General features: G+C 27.0%; 2 protein-coding genes across 2 annotated transcripts in view; both read right to left on the minus strand.

The window, feature by feature from the left end:
* Nucleotides 1-44: 44 nt before the first annotated feature.
* Nucleotides 45-8419, minus strand: LOC111032800 (ras-related protein Rab-10). Its single transcript, XM_022313259.1, has 4 exons — nt 7864-8419; nt 2153-2213; nt 1699-1837; nt 45-750 (listed from the first exon to the last, which is right to left on the minus strand). The coding sequence occupies exons 1-4, from the start codon at nt 7988-7990 to the stop codon at nt 475-477; spliced, it is 603 nt and encodes a 200-aa protein (XP_022168951.1). The 5' UTR covers nt 7991-8419; the 3' UTR covers nt 45-474.
* Nucleotides 8420-11376: 2957 nt separating this feature from the next.
* LOC111032793 (acetylcholinesterase-like) overlaps nt 11377-20146 on the minus strand; it is a 42358-nt gene continuing 33588 nt past the window's right edge. The window contains exons 8-9 of the mRNA XM_022313249.1: nt 16559-16704; nt 11377-15110 (exon numbers count right to left, since the gene is read on the minus strand). Coding sequence (XP_022168941.1) covers nt 14944-15110; nt 16559-16704 — 313 coding nt within the window. The 3' untranslated portion in view covers nt 11377-14943. The remainder of the gene's footprint in view (nt 15111-16558; nt 16705-20146) is intronic.

Consider the following 20146-nt stretch of genomic DNA (forward strand, 5'->3'; position numbering starts at 1 on the left):
CTCACTCAGTATTATGGTTAAATTGATAAATAGGATTTTATGAAATTTTGTACAAAATAAAAATAATAATAATAAATAACTTCCACCGAGGACAACCAATAAAAATTTTTGTGGTTCAAGCCACTAACATCAACTGCTTTATTATATTAGACAAGTATGATGATGTCATGATTATCTCGTTTTATTCAAACAATTATTATTAATAATGGTAACATAAATATTTACATTTATTTGTATGATAAGGAACAGCTTCACAGAAAACCATTTTGCTAAGCATTTGAATAAAAAAAAAAATATATAATTTGTTAATAGGTCTTGTAAAATAAAAATGTTTTAAAGTACACATGATAATATACAATTGTACGTATATTTATATCAATGAGCTTAGCAAAACGTTTATCTCTTGGTGTTTTACAAATTCTGTCAATAATAATAGTATCCATTTAAAATTGTCTGTATTAAATACTTGACTATTCAACAACAGCGATTAGACAATCTGTCTGATTTCCTATCGATATTAATCTTTTCAGGTACATCAGTAGGTTCACGTCCAGGTGTCTTGTTCAATATTGATAATGTAAGGTCAGTAAATGCTTTTTCGATGTTTATATTTGCTTTTGCAGATGTTTCCAAAAATGATATGTTATGTTCACGAGCAATACCTTCACCTCGAGATTTACCAACGACACGTTTATCATCCATATCACATTTGTTCCCTAAAATCATTTTTTCTACATCTTCGTTGGCATGCTGAAAAAAAAAATTATTATAAATAAAATAATTAATATTACATTAATTATAATTGAATAGATATAAAAATATTAGCTAAAACTCAAGTATAATAATCTGTTAAGAATTAATCGAAACATTACAACAACATTTTAAAATTTTTATTTATACTGAATAATAATTATATAATTTATGAATGCATTTGTATTCAAAATATAAACTAAAAATTAGTTTAAAATATAATATATTTATCTAGTTGGTACTTTGAGGGAGGGGGGGGGGTGAAAGTAAAAATCTCCCACTTGTTTTCAAGGGTCAGGTAGTATGAAGATTTTTTACACAAATCCAATTTTCGACAAATTCGATATTTGGTGTAACTTTAAAATAACTGTAGATATATGAAATTTTCACTGAATATTTAAATTAGCATTTTTCATACAATGAACAATTTAAAAAATATTATTATTGGGCATAAGAAAATAATGATTTTCAAGGGGATTCCAAATGGACAATTATTTCAACCAAAATGTACCAATGTTTTGTTAATTATACTGATGGACCAGATAAACCTGATATACATCTGACAACTGCTTTGAATCTGTTAATATAATGTCTTCTTAAGATCGACCAGGTCAATTTTTAAAAATTTTGTTCCTACACTCCTACAAATGTTTTTGAAATTTCAAATGCATGAAATTAGAAATGTTGATTATTTGAAAATTAAATTAAAAATCTTAAAATGTGGCCTGATCGATCTCAAGTAGACATATTACAAATTCAAATCAGTATTCAGGAGTCTTATCACATTATTAGGTCCATCGGTAGGATTGACAAAAAGTACACACAGTAAAAATTATTGTAGATTTAATTTTTAAGAAATAAATTATCATTTCAAATTTATATCAACATCTTAATGAATGAAATTGTGGATAAGTAAATAATGAATAATAATAATACATTTATATATACCTCATTAATGTTTCGTAGCCATTTCACTATATTTTCAAAACTTTTTTCGTTTGTGATATCATATACTAACATAATTCCCATTGCTCCTCTGTAATAGGATGTTGTTATGGTATGGAATCGCTCTTGTCCTGCTGTATCCCTAAAATTCAAAATGTATTACATATAATTTTTAAAAAAATTAAGTTTTTCTTAAATAAGAATCTAACAATTAAAATTAAGTTTTACTTTGAAAATAATTTAAACTTGTAATGCTAAATTAAAGATACCATAATAATATTTTTAATAAGGATGTCATTAGTATTAAAATAATAACAACACAAAAACTTGTTTACTATATTTATGACCTTCTAAGTAAAATAACATTCAACTATTTGTTGCGTAATAAAACCAGACAAAAGAAAAAGTAAAACAACTTATTGGTAAACAACATCTAATATTTAAATTTGATCCTTACCAAATTTGAAGTTTTATTTTTTTCCCTTGAAGCTCTACTGTTTTGATTTTGAAGTCAATACCTGCAAATAAATTGTATCAATTAATAATCAAAAAAATGATAGGTAAATATAAGTAGGTACTTATGTACATTATTTTTTTTTGAAACTAAAAGGATTCATATTGTTTGTTCTTAGAGAAAAGGATGAAGAGCTTTTTACATGTTTCCAATAACTAATAAGTAAAAGAGTATTAAAGTTATAATATTTTATAAACACTTCAAAATGTATCAGTTTTAAATACTTAAAACAACATTTTGTATAATAAAAATTAATTTAAGATTAGATCAATTTCCACATTGATTTATATATTTGCCTCTCGGCTCTTACACTCATAGGGTGTAGCAATATAACCACACTATTGTAGATCAGTCATTAAATGTTCTTAATAAGTGATTTCTGATTTTAGAGTAAACAACTATTATTATTAATATACATAATTACAATTCACTATCAGAAAAATATAGGTTGATCGGTGAACTACATTTGAATTAAGTATTCCTACCCAACAGTGGCATATATAGGGTTTAGGTGATACAATATTTTCATATAGTTTTTGATTTAGTTATCATGAATAAATTGAACAATTCTTTTGAAATTTTTTTCATGCAGTATAGTTATTTATGCACAGGATATTATGGACACACAATTGAATAAAGATTAAAGATAAGTATGTACAGTATCTGAATAAGAGGGCAATGAACGTTCTATTATCTTTCAACACTAGACTGGATACGTAATATAGGATATGGTAGAAAATAAATTGTTGAACTATTGTAACATCTGCAAAAATTGTTTAAAAATAATACATATATGTAAAGCTTTATATTGTTTTTTTGATACCTAGTTTTAAACTGTCGAAGGTAACATTTTTTTATGAATTAAAGGTAATGAGATATAATTGAAAATATTTTTAACATTCATATGCATTCTATGTAATAGTTACCTCTATGTCCAAATTTTCAAATCATTTATGCACTAATATGATATAACTATAATATTAGACATCATACATATTGTGATCGACAAGAATAAATCTTTAAGACTGTACCTACTATTAACACATATATTTTTAAATTTTTTGAGATCATACTATTTTTACATTTTTGTTGTCAAATACTAAATTAAAAAAACACATAGAATTTTGATAAGTATTTAGTTTTAATGTTTTGAATAGTACACAGTATTACTGACATTAAAAATAAAGTAATTCATTTAATTATTTGTAATTAACATTTGATATCTATCCATGTTAAAAAATAACGTTGGTGGCTTAGAGAGCTATTGTGTGTCAGATTCTGACAATGAAGTAATTATTACATTAGTTTTATTGATTGTATTTTCTAATAAAAATTGATAAAACTCAATTATTAAATGTTCAATTAAATATGACTAGTATTTGTAATTTTATTCTAACAGAGATTTAGTTAGCTTCTGATATACCTATGTGATGCTATCTTCCTTTGACTAATCTGAGCTGTTAATAATTATGAGTAATGCCCCATCATATGAATAATAGCAGATGATTTAATCTGCCTGATTCACTGATATGTATATCTTGTAAAAAAATTTCTGGTATGCAAACTTAAATAGATAGTTAAAAAATTAGTAAATGTTATATAAGATATTACTAGAATCATATTAACACAGTACAATAAAAAAATCAATATCAACATCATATTTTGAGAATAGAATAAACTTTAATTTCAGGGAAAATAATTTTCCCAAGGTCAAAAGAGATTTAATTTACCCATTTTTTCAAATAACTGTCTCATATTTTTAGTTGTAATACCTAAGACTTAATAGAAAAAAAATTATATTTTGTAGACTGAATAACTAGGTAATAAATTATTATTTGTGATCACTTAGATGTAACTTTATAATTTTTGGTTAATCTAACTTTTTCACTGGTGTTGATACCTTTCATGAAGTATTATATAGTGCCGTAGCGCGCTATAAATATATGTATTCCCAAATCTAATATTGTACAAAAACTTTCTCCAAATGGCATAACCTTGTAATTAACTAGAAAAATCAATAGACAGTACCAATCACATATTGTTTAATCAAAAAAAATAATTCTAAATAGGTATTAGAATAAAGGTTTTAGATAGTGTGCTCTAAGAAATTAGCTACATTTTATTTCACCTGGATGAATAATAATATAAAGAATTCTACTTTACACATTGGTAACACAATATAATTTTGGAATTTTTTAAAAGAATAAATAATGGTATTCCAGCAGATAGGGAATTTAATAATACCTAGGTATCTTGATACTAATAATTTTAAAAACGCCTCTGGAAACTATTGATCTACCTACATTCTAGTACGTGGTGTACCTATATTTGTGACTTGAGAGTTTAAGCTCTTATTCTGGACTTGGTTCAGACAATGTTCCCAAAATACTTTTAAAATTGTGTAAGTAGCCCTATCTGATATATTACAAATTATTTTGGTTTGTGTTGGTTTTTGGTCATTTATTAGTTGCTATTTTCCATCTTTTTGAAAAAACAGTTTTAATAAGTTTAAAAAACTGTGTCAAACTGCGCCTAGTGAAACTTATATACATAGACCTATTTCTAAATACTCAATAATTCCTAAGTTGTTCAAAAAACTAATAGTCATCAATATCATGATTATTTAAACATTGATTACAGATTATAATAAGAAAAAAGTTTTAATAAAATCTATCTGTGCATTAGCAAACCAAAACGGATGTAAATGAGGCTGGTCTACGGAAACAAAATCTTCAACATTTTTATTCAAATTAATTAGAACTCATGGAAGGCAAAATAAGGCATTAGTAACTAGTTTTCAAGTAATGTTCCGATCCACATTTTTTTTTTGTGCTTTGGTGGACTCTACAAGGGTCTATTATATCAAATTATTGTTTTATTTATTCAGAAAAAAAACTTGAAATTTTTATCTAACCTAAACTGTAAGATTAATTTGTTTTATCAGATACAAAGAAGGCTAACAAACAATTATTTTTTTGGTTTATAGTATACAAGTCAATAGTCAACAGAATTTTCTTCCAACCAGTAGAAAAATAGATTTGAATTTTCTTTTTTAATAGTTATAAATTAGTTGAGGAAGGATTCAACATCTTCATGTGTTATCTGAATCTTATAAAACATTTGACATGGCAAAATTGTGTTCAGCACAACTATTTTATGTTGTTAAATTTAATATTAAAGTAAGCTGGCTTATCATCAAACTTAAAGAGGCAGGTACCTAAGTAGATAATATTTAGGTCTTTTATTGATATTTTAATTTTAAAATGAGTTTTAAATTATGATCTTGCTTATAACTGTGTAAAATATTACAAATTTAAAATTCTCATAATTCCTTAACAAATTTAACATTTCATGTAGAAACCTATTAAACAAACTATGATCAAAATAATCTGCATAGAATTTTCACTCAAGGTAATTTATGTAGGTAATCTAGATTTATCCTTTAATAGTCTAGGTAACCGATTTAGGACATCATAATTCTAATTATTAATCTTATCCATTGTCTATTCTTTGGTGTATCACATACTCATAGGCACCTATATTAACAAATAATATTAGTTCCTAGGTAATGTATATTATCATAGGTATAATAATTTATGCTGTTCTTTTATATTTTGAATTACATAGGTACCTTATCATTTTGAAAGAAATTTAAACAGTAATAATGCTTATCTACATGAAATCAAAATAAATATTAATCAACAAATTTGAATTTCAAACTGAAATTTTATTGATTTATTTAATTTCAAATTAAGACAAAATGCAGACAGTTGGATGAGTAATGTATTTAAAATGATGAATGTCTTTAACATATGAAAATACCTAGCTAATTATTTTTTTTACATTTTGGTTGGTAATACTTAATTTTAGTAGATGCCTCTTAATATAGATACAGTCCTATAAAAACATATTATCCTTATTTTTATTGTTTTTCTTTAGGTATATAAGTTCTATACACAGTCAAAAATTGTTGACTGCATATCTTTTGAGATTGATCCTTAGTAGATTTTCTTAAGTTATTATTCATTTCTAATCTACCTAGATGAAATGATTGAATAGAAAGTGTAGGAAATTATGTATCTAAATAAATTAGTGTTTTGATATGATGGGTCATTGTACTCTTATAAAATGTAATGAATATTTTTACTTATTCTACTAGGATACTCGGCGCATGCTTATGAATATTTTATTAGTATACCTACTACGGATGATGAATATAGGTATAATATTAATATACAATCATATATCAGAACTATAGAAATACTTGAAGGAGAACAATGTATTAAATTTCTTTTAGATTTTATTATTAGGTTACTTACTTACCAAACTTGGTATCTTTTACAATTGACTAGGTATTTTAGAATAAAACATGATATGGTATGTTTAAATAGAGTAGGTAATATTAGTACCTAAATTCTTCATTACATAATAAGGATATTAAATTTCTTGTATTTGTATAGTTAAAATTTAAAATTCTTAAAGATAAATGAAAATTATTATTGTCATCTAATTGCATATGATGCTGTAAGAGCGGTACAGTGAGTAGTTGGTAGTTACTATAATTTAATTGAAGTTTACATGCATTAATAACAACACATTAAGTAGGTAAATAATTTTACCATTTCTCTTACATAAAATGATTAGAAAATTGTTAGTTTAAAAAAATTAAATGTACGCCTACCAATTAGGTACTAAACATGGCAACCAGCCTAATAGTTAAAAGATAGGTATTTTCAAACAACATTTTTGAATAATTAGGTATCAAAATTAATGATTGGGCCATTAATATTTTTAAGAGACTTTAAACTTAACTATAACTCTCTTTGTTTTTAAACTATAAACAATAACATATAGGCATAGCACGTAATTGTACTATCTACTGTTTGTTAGTTATTCAAATCTATCATAGCATGAAATAGTATTCTAACAGTTTAATTGATTCTTTTAAAAATTTACAAACAGAGCTCATAAATATTAATCAATGATTAAAAAAAATTCTTTTAACTCATTACATCATTGTTATCGCATAAATGAATGCAAATGACCTTAATAAAACAAAGATGATTTTTAAAATACGACTTTGATATGCATAGATATACCAACTTTAAATTGCTATCGGCATAATATTATCAATCTATTAATTGCAAGATATGCAAAACTGTTAAAGCTCATGTAGGCAATTCAATTATTTGTTTTGATTACGAAAAACTTGAAAAAACTAACTTAATGTAGGTACCTCTATTTCCCATTTTGCATTATTAATAAATAATAATCATAGCAAATAGAAACAAAATTAATACAAGATAGGTAATTCTAATAAGTTTGAATGAATTTTAACTTAATCAAACAATCCGAGGCAACACCTGTTAAACACTGCCATACCAATGGATACTAATAGGACGTCATTCCCCAAAACAGCCTTATAACTTTCATTGTCAGGCTCACACAGACTCTATACATTGGATCTGAAGGTCGTCATGGTCTGGTATTATAGATAATACAGTACATACGTACAACGTCCCACCGACTAGCGAGTATCATGTGTCGAGACAATGGATCCAACTATCTGAGGGGATTGGGATACCGAAAAAACACTGGCTCACTAGATAAATAAATTAAATTCAACTCTGACGACATCGACATCGCCCACTCACCAATGGTCGAGATGAACGTAGTGGTGAACGCATCGTCTGAGAACCTGAACAGAATACATGTCTTGCCCACGCCCGAATCGCCGATCAGCAGCAACTTGAACAGCAGATCGTACGTCTTTTTGGCCATTACGGACTGCCGGGTATCGTCTTCTTCAGAGAAAATTCAAAAGTTTGAGGGAGGGGGTTAGTGATAGGCGGAGGGGTGGATCGGAAAAGGCGCGAGTAAGGCGGGCCCGCGAAGAAGAAATTGCGTATCGGGACGGTGGTGCAAACCGATCAACGATGTCGCGGGTCGATCGTTTTTAAAAATAGTAAATATTTTATCGACGGTTTGTGGCGCGCTACGAATGTTTTTTTCAGCGGTTTTGCGGCGTATTTGACGGACGGCGGCGACGGAAACGACGATGACGAGGTGGTAACGTGTCACTGGGTCTAATGGTAGTAATTAACTGCATCAAGTGTTCAAGTGCAACGCGAACGGTGAACCCCGATTAGCGAAAATAATATGATTTTATTCTATAAAAAAACGTTATCTCGGCCGTCGTCGTGATCGTCGTCGTCGTGGGTCGGTCACTCGGTCGGTTATTGTGTAATGTGTGATGGCCAAGTTCCCACCTCTACGCGGCGGAGATTAAGACAGTGTGACGTTTGTACGTTCTGTTGGAAAGGCGGTAACACTGTATTCCCGGGACGCCGCCGTTTTCGTCTTTCAAAAACCTAACCGTCCCGACAATAATGGACATATTTATATTACTATCAGCTTATTATCATTAGTCCGCCAGACATTGATTGATAATTTTCAAATTACAAATTTAAAATAGTAACTTCTAGCTTCCATTATGGAAATCTACGATACTTTTTATATTAATGAAATATTACGGATTGTACAAGTCGAAATAAAATAATAAACAACTAACTTTGTTTTTCATAATTTCATAAACAGGAAACAGGTGTGTTTTTACTATTTAAATAATTGTTATGTCGAATTTATGAAGGTAATATTACTTAACTAATTAATTCAAAGAGATAACTTACTTATGTTTAGAACATAAAAGCTTAAAAAGTATAGAAAAAATTAATTTATGAAATATGAATTACTTATGAATAGGTATTTACCTAGAAAAATCGTGGTCTACTATTACTATTTAAAAATAAATAATTTTATAATAGTAATAAAACTATTTTGGAGAAATAAATATTAAAATAAAAGTAATGTAAAAACTCCTCAATTTTTTAAAGATTTATTTAAAAATGATTCAACGTTTCTTTAGGATATTTAAAATCTATATTTAAGACCTGTTTTTATACTATTAGAAGTCGTAATGGGTCTGATAGAACTTCCTGGCCATGTATGTTTCTTTAATGTCCTACATTTTTCCTAAGTTACAAGATTTTTCTAAAAATTTAAACTATCAGTATTTCTAAGTTTTTTGGTTCTTTTAAAATAATATTAGAATGTATTTCTGGTTATTTAAAACGTCATTATTTGTTTAAAATATTTTGCAAATGAACCAGAATGTTTTTAATTTCTTCACGTAGCTTATTTTTGTTTTTGATCTTGCAGATTTGTAGCACCTTATAGGTATTCGCGTACGTTTTGGCTCTGATATTATAATAAAGCTTTAACAATTGTTTGGCGCTTAAATAATTAATGATTTAGTGATTTAGTCACCATACACGTGATGTGAGACGGGAGTGGTTGACAATTTGACTATTAGAGACTAAATCCTAACTCGTGTCTAACGTCTGTCGTCTGTGAATGTCTAAGACGTATACCAACAATGAAATAATAACTTACCTTAATCTTTATTATAGTACGATATAAAATTATGTTTTAAATAATAATACGAATTCACGATATCAACTGTTCGATAAGTACGTGCGTCGTGACCGACCGCCACAATGTGTTAATCGTTATCGTTGTTATATTTTGATTTAGCATTACATTTTTTTTTGAATTCTCTGAACAGTGAACATAGATTTCACTTTAAAAAAATATAGTAATTAAATCAATCTGCTAGAAATTGTCTACTCCTAAATTATTGCCGCAAGAGATAATTTTCATTGTGGACAATAAAGTGTGACTGGCTGCGTCTAGTTTTATACTGAGATTTAAAAAAAATGCTGATTGATATCGATATACAGGCTTATCAATTCCATAATTTAATTACTACAAATAAATTTATAAATCTCAATAATTCATAAAAATGTATAAAATATATATAATTATAATAAAATAAATATTTCCATGTATTATCCTTTAAAGATGTTTTCCCTGGCACCCTGAGAAAACCTTAGTCCAAAAAGAGCGCCTCAAATAGAAAAAGTTAGGGAAATCGCTGTTTTAAAGCATTATATACCTATACTTAAATGCTATGACTGGTGCGTAATAGTGAATATCTAGGTATAAGTAAGTTGGTATAAAGATTTGTGTACAAACACTGCAAACTATACAAGCACTCTAATTTTAAGAAATGTTCAAATCTTTGAAAATATTAGCTACAGGACTGTGTTTTTTTATCACCCTTCTGATCACTGACGGACTAACTCCTCTCCTGGCCACTAGGTCTTAAACTTAATCCAGCTTCGATTGTTATGTTGTATCTAGTACCTATATACATAAAGAATAATAATAATACAATTCTTTTGACGTTAAACATAAATTATATTCATACATAGTTGATTTTTTTTATATAGTTTTATTGATACACATACAATATACATACACATTTATTATAGATTGACACATTTAATTAATACACGCACACATACATGGTATAGGTAGGTATATATATAATTATACGCTGCAGTCGACTCTGGGCATCTCAAACTACGGTACGAAATTCTTTACCCAAATACGTCATGTTAGATTATATGAAATTCACCTCCAATAACCTTCATAATAGTAATATATAATAATATCAATATTATACCTATGATGGTATACGTATCACGTGCCGTCGATGTCGTGCCAGCGGGATTCCATCGATCTTTTAACTTTTTTTATTAGGGGAAAATAATGTCCATGGACTTCGCCAGTATGAATAGTTTTAAAACGATACCTATCGATTCCGCCAATTTGAAGCAGTGAGTATATTATAACACCTGCAGAAAAGTATGGGGAAAATATAAACTTCCTGAAAAAATTACAAATCGTATTTTCATTAATGGATTTTTTAAGTTGACAGTTTGCACAGACACTATGTATACACAATTGTATTGGTACTTATAAGACGTGTATAATCACTTAAAACTTTAAAAGTTAAAAATGACAATTATATATGTTTATTTTTATGTACCTTGCCATGAGAAATTAATTTCAACAATTTAAAATTTGTTATAGAACTATATAATTATACCTGTGCTGGAGGAATCGATAGGACCCTCGTATCTGCGCTCATTTCGAAATCTTTGATTTTCTCGAAATCCGTCCAATTTTTTTAAATTCCTTCCGGCCCGACCTGTCCGATTTACCGAGAGTCGACAGTATGTGAATTATATTGTACAGTTGTGGTTATGAACACACACTCGTTTAATACGATTTATAAGTTTATTTCAATACGATGTATCTGCGTCTACAAGGATGAATATAAATAGATACGCGTTTGTCGGACAAAAACTGTTTTAGACAAATCATATACCTAACAATATTGTAATTAATACGAATAATTCTATAAATTAACGATATGCATGCGTAATAGTTTTTGATATGTTACGATTATTTTAATATTATTATTATATATATAATATATTATGTATTATACGTATATATGATATGTAATACGATAAAAGTAGTTACCGACATAATATTGCGAAATGTTATATATACCTTTATACCTATAGGTATTTGTTGTGTTTGCTTTGCTAATAAATTAAAAACATTTTAAATTATAAAAAGAACATCGAAGTACGTAATTTATACAACATATAGTCAATAACCAAATAGAATTATTATTACGGTATGTCATCGCGTACAGTATTATAGGTATATTATTACTATCTATTTCATGTATAATGAAGCCGGTCAGAGTTTTATAATAACTAATTATTATAAAGGTATCTACTGTATAAATATATTCAATAGTTATATTGTGTACAAAAATAGGCCTAAGTTTAACACCACGTGACGTTACAAGGTTTACAACAATAATTAATTTAATTATCCTATTTATATTATTATATTTATTAAGGTATACTAACCTTAATAATATAGGTTTTCAAACACTCGGTGATGTTTTTATGGTTTTTATGTTCTTTAAATATATCTAATATTCGTTAGAGCGACATTACAATATAGTTATACAACGGAAGGCGGCCAAACGAAAATAAACATTCTATTTTCTAAGCGGTAAAATTATACTTAATATTATTAACATTATCATTAATATAATATTGATATGTCGTTATTATTATAATTTATATCATTATTTAAGTTTTTTTTTTGGATTTTTAAATATTATTTTATTATTCGTCTAAAATCGCAGTCTGGTTAATTGACATAAAATACACATACGATTTGTTTTGCCTTAACTATCGGCTACAAGACAGTGCCTAGGTGGGTGTGCAGTCTGCGTAAGAAAATCAATATTTATCAAATTAGCCCGTCCACTATATATAAAAAAAAGTATATAAATATAAATATATATTTATGTAAACGCTAATATGTAACGGAATTGACAGGCAGATATAAATATTTTCTTTTGTAAAATTACAGTAGGCCATTTAGAGCGTAGCAATAGTTTAGCAATATTGTTTATAAATAAATATTTTAGGCATCATTATATAACTTTACTTAAATCTATCTCTTAAAGCTAAACATTCAACTTATTTTCTAGATAGGTAACCATAAGTTTTTAATTTTTTTTTTATACTTAACAATATAGATTTTTTTTTAAATATAATGCGCGTTCTTTAAAAATATATTTTATGTTTAATACGTGTTTTGTTTAGCCAACGACAGTATAATATGTTGCATGAGCAAAAATGGATGTACTAAAATAGTTCTGTGACAAAGTTTTACCTCAGTGATTATGATATGATTAAGTTAGTTCCTAATAGCGTGAAAGAGGAGCATTACACCTTTTAAAAAAAAACATGTTTTCTATCAGAAGATGACTAACCAAAAGTATGAAATTTTTAGGATTACTAGGTTCATAACTATTAATTGTTTACAATTTATATCACAAGTATTCATACCATCTCGAACTAAAGGGGGTAACTATCATATTTTCAGTTTAAAAAAAAATTAAAATCCAAGGGACGATTCTTATTAAGGTTTTTGGTGCGAAATAATAATGGAATTACTTGTAAGCTAATAACCTGTGTAGTTGATGCTTAATCAATAAAGAAAAAAAAATAAAGAAATTATGACGGCTGAAGATTTTTTTCTATATAACTTTTGAGATTATAAAAAATATTATCATTCAGGTAGTTACATCTTTTTAGAAACAAAATATTGGTTGGATGATAAGATAAATTTGATTTCCAAGTACCTATCAAATTTAATTAAATATTCTATTATGTGACTTTCATACCAGTACATGATTATTGAGTATTGATAAATGGTACGTATTTATATAAAAGAAAAAAAATGATTTTGTTGATATTTTGAAATAGTAATGCATGAAACAATATTGCTCCTCTTATCGTATTAATAAATATTGTTTGACGAGAACTGCTTGTATACTGCTGAATTATTATAAAATTAAATTATGTGATATGTATATGATAATATATAGAAAAAAGCTGAAAGCTCATTTATTTTTTGTTATAAGAATGACCAACGACGATGATATCTTTACTGTCTAAAAACAAAATATTTACTTGTTACATAATAATATATACTTAACATATTAATATGCAACAGAGGAGTGAGCCTCAAAAAGTTTTCTCTCAAAAAGTAATAAAATAGTATACACAATATTTTTCAAAAATGAAATCTCTATACCTACATCATCCTTAACATCGTCTGATTAAATAAAAACTGATTTACAACATATAATCGCAAAGCCGTTCAATGTCGACCCACGAATGCGTTGGCTTTGTACTCGTTTGGCAACAGTTTTTTTTTGTTTGATTAATTATTATAATATTATTATAGATTTTGATAATTAAAACGATAATGATAAATTTCGATTGTTATTACAGCATTTCTAAAAAGTTCTTGATTTTTTCTCATTTTCTTTTTTTTTTGGGTATAAAAATATGAAAAAAACGATCATCATAAATAATCTATCTTTAGATCCTTTAAGAGATACGATACATATACTATCTAGATTGTACAAAAAGATTCATTTTCTCAAGCCGTTTTACACACGTACACATAAATGTAATTGAGCTATATTAAAAAGTTTACTTATAGTTGATATTATTATCATCAATATTAAAGAGCTAAGATTGTCTGCATGTTGATATTGTGATCCCAGTGTAATTGGACGAAATGGACTCGAGTTTAAAGAACGTGCTGTGATACATTAATATACTGCCTCTATACTACTTATATGATATATTATTATACATTTATACGGACAATTTGACTAGAAGACACTAAATACCTATATTTTAATTTATATATCATATATATATAATATATTAATATAATATACGGTAATATACGTGGGTTTCTTACGTAAAAAACAGTGTCCTTTCCGCATTTATTTGAAACGGATAACAAGCGTTTTATATCGTTATTTTTAGTATTTTTTTTTATGGTTAAAATGATTATTATATTATTTTTAACATTAGTATTATTATATCATTATTATTATTATTATTATTATTATTATTATTATTATTATTATTATTATTATTATATACTCTAATTAACACTCGACAACTCTCGTTGATCCTAACACTTGTATCACGTTTCAGATTCCATTAGGTTGTGTCTACGTATTTAATGATATGCGCGTTTCTGATATGTAAGTTTTGATTTTGCAGCATATACCGGTGCCGATGTCGACGTCCCGAGCCACAAGCACCCTTATTGGCCGTAAAATGTTTTCAACTTCTCGTTATTTTGTTTTTTTTTTGTTGGTTTGTTTTGATATGTTTAAATTGTTGACGTTTTTATTTTTTCATTTATAACAATCCATGTGCCGGTAGAACGAAGATGAATATTATGGCGAAGGAAATTTGAGGATTGATAGAAGCAAACGATGACGTGAACGTACAATTTTCGTTGGTAGTTGGCATCGAGTCTGGATAATCTTCACAAGTAATTTTACTAGTTTCTTTCAAGGCTTGGGCTAAACAAATGGTAAATACATAATATATTACAATGTTAAAAGTACACCTCAATACAGTTTTTTGTGATATCATAAACTTTCAAAATCAAAATTGACAACTAGAACGATTTCTAGATTTTATTAACATTTATGAGCTATCATTTTAAATGTTAAATTACGCAACAAAATATAGGCAAGTACTCCTCCTACACAGTAGGTGCTTCATAATTTAGTAAAGCACTGTAATGGATGTGAACAATTTGAATTCAAATAATTCAATGATAAATCATTGCATATGAAAAAAGATTCTGAGCGGATGACGGTCAGCCTATATTACTAAGTATATATTTTTATTATGTATTTATATTACTGTACTTGTGAGGAATCTCGTATCAAATGTTAAGTACATAAATATCAAGTGTACATAACATTTTTTTTATGAATTTACTATATTTCATGAACTAAATTTTAAATAAGTAAAAAAAATTAAAATACATATAAATAGCACAAAAAGAGTTTAAATATTTTGAAAAATATGTCATGGTAATTTGATGCTAATATGAATATTTTTTGGAAATTTCAAGTCTCTATGGTAATTTATTTCATTTATTTTTAAGTTACAACATAAAAACAAAATTGACTTTGCCGAAAATTGGTTTTGCATAAAAATGTCTGGTTTTCACTGATTTTTTTTTGTTTTTCCTTATTATTATAACAAGTAATGAGAATTTTCAATTTTTACCTCTTAAAAGTTAAAAGTACTAACTAGATTCAGTTTCCTATCGGAAAATATGCTCAAGTAGAAAATCGAAGCATTTTTACTGCTCTAAAAGGTGACGACAGTATAAAAAAACACATCATTGTTGAATCAATATACACATCGATCTGCTCAGTATCCAAGATATATTATAATTAGTAGTTAGTACCCACACGTAGTTGAATTATGTTTGTATATTGTATTATATTAGGATAATATTTTATCATATTTGTATAATTCTTAGAATAAATTTAGTCTTAAATGTAAATAGACTGATTGTTTTGTTAAAAAAATTGAAGCGAATGAAAAAACAATCAGCTTGTAGATTGGATTAAGTCAAATTAGCACATAATTATTAATTACACTTCAAGAGAATTCTTAAGAAGTTCTTGCTTATTCATTCTTTCAAACACTTGCGAATTTAAATAATAAATGAGTATAGTACCAAATTCGCATAATTCAAACAGGTACATCCTATACTATGTATATTATGTATAATACTATTCGTATTAGGTACCTACTTAAATTGTTAATATCTATACTAAACAAATTAAAAACTAGTCATTAACTTTAAAACATAAAAGTTGCAGTCTTATTACTAATACGTCAAACTTATACTGAACAATAATTCGTTTATATTAAATATATTTATAATTGTTTATAATTTATTTTCTAATCGAAACGAATAAATCAATCTTTATTACAGGCTTACCGATTTTCGGGAAAAATCCGTTCCAAAACTGGCATTCAGCTGCTCTAGGTCCGTAACCTACGTGCAATTCAGCAGCATTCCAAACATGATATATCGGGTTTGATTCATTATATAGTGGCCAATCTATGTCATCTGAGACAGGTGTTCTAAAAAAAAAATTTCTATGAGCTAAAATGAAACATAGGTACAACATTTTTCATTGTTATACAATGTGATCACGATTTATGATTACATTTAAGTATTTCGGATGTAAGACCATTAATTCGATTCGTGTTTGGTTTATTTCTTAAAGTATTGAACATTAAACTTATTTTTGAAAAATTAAAATTTTTTTTTTTGTTATTACATTCATATACCTCATAAGGAAGGGTCTTTTTTTTAGTTAAAATTTGAATAACATGATTTTTAAAACAACTTGGAATTATACAGTTTTTATCTTAAAAATTGAGTAATTAAATGTGAAGGTAGTCACATGAAATTACACGGAACTTCATAAGTAGCAAAAATTGTATGCGAAATACAAATAATGTGAATAATAATAAAAATACAATGGTTTTTCGTTATTATTTATTTATTTTTTTTTGTTTACCGAACCTTTGGTATGTATTTGCATGATTTACACTGATTCGCCTGATTTTTGCTCATGTATACTCGCGTATGAAAAAAGTATACTCATTTGAATTTTTCAAAAATGAAAGCCTTCTATGCAGTGAAAAAAATCCGAATCAAATTATAGGTCTTCCAGCTGAATTATTTAGTTTAATTTTTAATCGTAATCACACTGAATAGTTATTTGTGCTACCTAGACACAGCTGTTATCTGTAGTAATCTAAATAAACTGATACATATAAAGATAGCCGTAGGTAGATGCATACATATACGTACAAACATACATGATGCATACTTACATACAATGTCATACATACATACATTCATACATACATATATACGTACAGAAATATGCTTTTTGTATAATACAATATGCAATAGTAAAACAGCATATTCATTAGAATTCAAAGTATATAAATATAATATATATATACTATACAGTAATTATGATATGAACTATGGTAAATACTTAATGGAAAATATGAATCGTATGTAGTATTGTGGATACGATAATATAATCTAGGTAGTACATGTAGTCTATATAGGTAATACATATGAGAATGTTATGTTTGTCTAACCACACTGTGATTGGCGGGACTTGGCTAGTGATATAGGGAGAAATAGTGGAAAATATGTTTGTCAGTATGGTGTTAAAGGCTGATAGCCTACCAAGAAGAAGAATAGAATGAGAGCATACCTCCACAGTAAACAATGGCCAATTATTAATTAAAATATATTTCACGAATGTAGATTGTATAGTTAGCAGTAAGTAGTTACACAAGAATAAAGTTCTATTTCTATGGATTTTAATGTAAAAGATAGTGGTGTAAGTAGGGTTAAGGTTATAGGCTTCAACTCCCTTGAAATTTCATCCACAAAAAAAATCGTACTTACCACCATCGTAGACATTTTCGTTTTTGGCTGATTAAGAATTTTGTTAAACGTTTACATGACCTGAAGATAATCTATAGATAACTGGTTAAATACTCAAAACGTAGACTAATTATTGAGACTAACCCTATAATTTATTTTAGCCATTTATATAAAAACTGTTAAACAAAAAATAATGTAAGTGTGATGAACCGTTTTTCCCACCCCACGGGTCTGTGATTGATCTTAGGCAAAATCATAATCAAAATAAAATGCTGCGAACGCTACCGGCAAAAAATTTTAACTAGAAAATATAATTTCTGAGTCTAGCACTATACCTAAATAATATTTAGGTAGAAGGTACACTATTCCACACTTGTTGTTTTTTAAATTTAAAATAGTGACATTAAAACATCTTAAAAAAAGAAAACTTAGATTGTTGACGAAACGATTATTAACTTCCATAATAATATGAAATTTAAATTAACAATTTACGACTGAGGGATATTATGCAGTTGGTATTGCTGGTAGTATATTTGTGCAATATATTTTATGTTTGGTACATATCATGAAAATCTGTATTTGTACTATTTTGATTTAAACTAGGTATCTAAACCAATAAAATTATATTTTATATTAAATTGGAAGTTATTGCTTATAAAGCGAATGGTTAGCAGTATATAATATTATGATTGGTTTTTTGCTATACTCACAAGTACCAGCAAAATTAATCATCTCCAGCTGCAATGCTCGCAAATCCAACATTTTATAATACCTATATATAGTTGGGCAAGACATACATCTAACTAGAAAATGTATTAAATGTTTTACTACATTTTTTTCAAGTTTTTTTTAAATTCACATCGTTGTATTTAGATAATGCCTCCCATATAACAGGCTTAATATATTAATATGTATATATATATTAGAGATCTAAAAGGATAGTTTTTTTTCGATAAGAAATGGTCCGAATATTAATTCAAAAAATTATACCAGCCTAGACTTGGTCCGTAAATTAATATTATACACCTTTCCAAAGTATAGACATTTCACTTTACTATCTCCAATTTTCGTTAAAATGTAATAACTGTAAAATGTACAATATACTTAATAAAAAATATGTAATTTATATATATATACATATATTCTAATAATGTTTTGTTTTATACTGAAATATTATACATAATTCTATAAAATTAAATCTCTAAAATAAATATTTTTTACTTTTCCTATAACATTTTGAGGATAATATTATATATGATATAAGAATTAAGAACTTTAAATGTTACCAATTGTCGTGTATGGTGTAGTACTGTAGTGTGTACCATTGATAATCTATATTATAAGGTAATTATTTGTATTATTTGACGTATTCGAAATATTTTTAACTTTGTGTAAATATATTCATCAACTGTTTGATAATTATTTTATTTTTATTTTATAATTTTTTAAATATCTAACATCTATGTAAAGTAAAACTTGAAAATATACCTCCTAATTATAATGTATTTACATTATCGTCAAAATATTTAGGAAAAGTAATATTTTAAATTTTCAATCTTAACCTATACAAATTGAATATTTTCTACTTTTTAAGTATATTACTACACTATATAAGTATATATTTGTAATTAAATATTAATCATGTTGGTAATTACACTAATTAGAGTTAAGAAAATATTCGTTCAATAATTTGCATGTGTTTGTGAGAAAAATTGTAGTGTGAGGATTTTTTTTCCTATGGTCGGGCATTTTTTTTCGAGGTTCTTGGTCTGGGATTTTTTCTTGGGATTTTTTTTCTCGGGGATTTTTATTCCGCAATTCGGATACAACTCATATAATCTGTGGTTATAAAAACAGTTATAGTTAGTGTGCTATGCATTTAAATAGAGTAACGGTAAAATGTTTGATAAATGTTATGGCAATAGGTAAGTCAAAAATGAAAAAAATAGTTTTCAGCATACTCATTTCACTCATTTTCGGTTAAAATTCGCATGGCCGCATAAACATGCATAATACATATTATAATATATACCAGAAACCAGAAATATATATCAACTATATACAATAGCATGTACAAGTACAACCGAAGGAACGTCTGCAAAGTTC

Source organism: Myzus persicae, unplaced genomic scaffold (genome assembly GCF_001856785.1).
Source record: "Myzus persicae strain clone G006 unplaced genomic scaffold, MPER_G0061.0, whole genome shotgun sequence".
In the NCBI taxonomy this organism is placed as follows: Eukaryota; Metazoa; Arthropoda; class Insecta; order Hemiptera; family Aphididae; genus Myzus; species Myzus persicae.

What these genes read in the sequence shown, in the direction of transcription:
- LOC111032800 (XM_022313259.1), bottom strand. Translation starts at nt 7,990, where the DNA reads ATGGCCAAAAAGACGTACGATCTGCTGTTCAAGTTGCTGCTGATCGGC. An exon ending in TACGTTCATCTCGACCATTG is followed by an intron (nt 2,214 to 7,863) that starts GTGAGTGGGCGA and finishes ATTTATTTGCAG; the next exon opens with GTATTGACTTCAAAATCAAA. An exon ending in AAAATAAAACTTCAAATTTG is followed by an intron (nt 1,838 to 2,152) that starts GTAAGGATCAAA and finishes TTTGAATTTTAG; the next exon opens with GGATACAGCAGGACAAGAGC.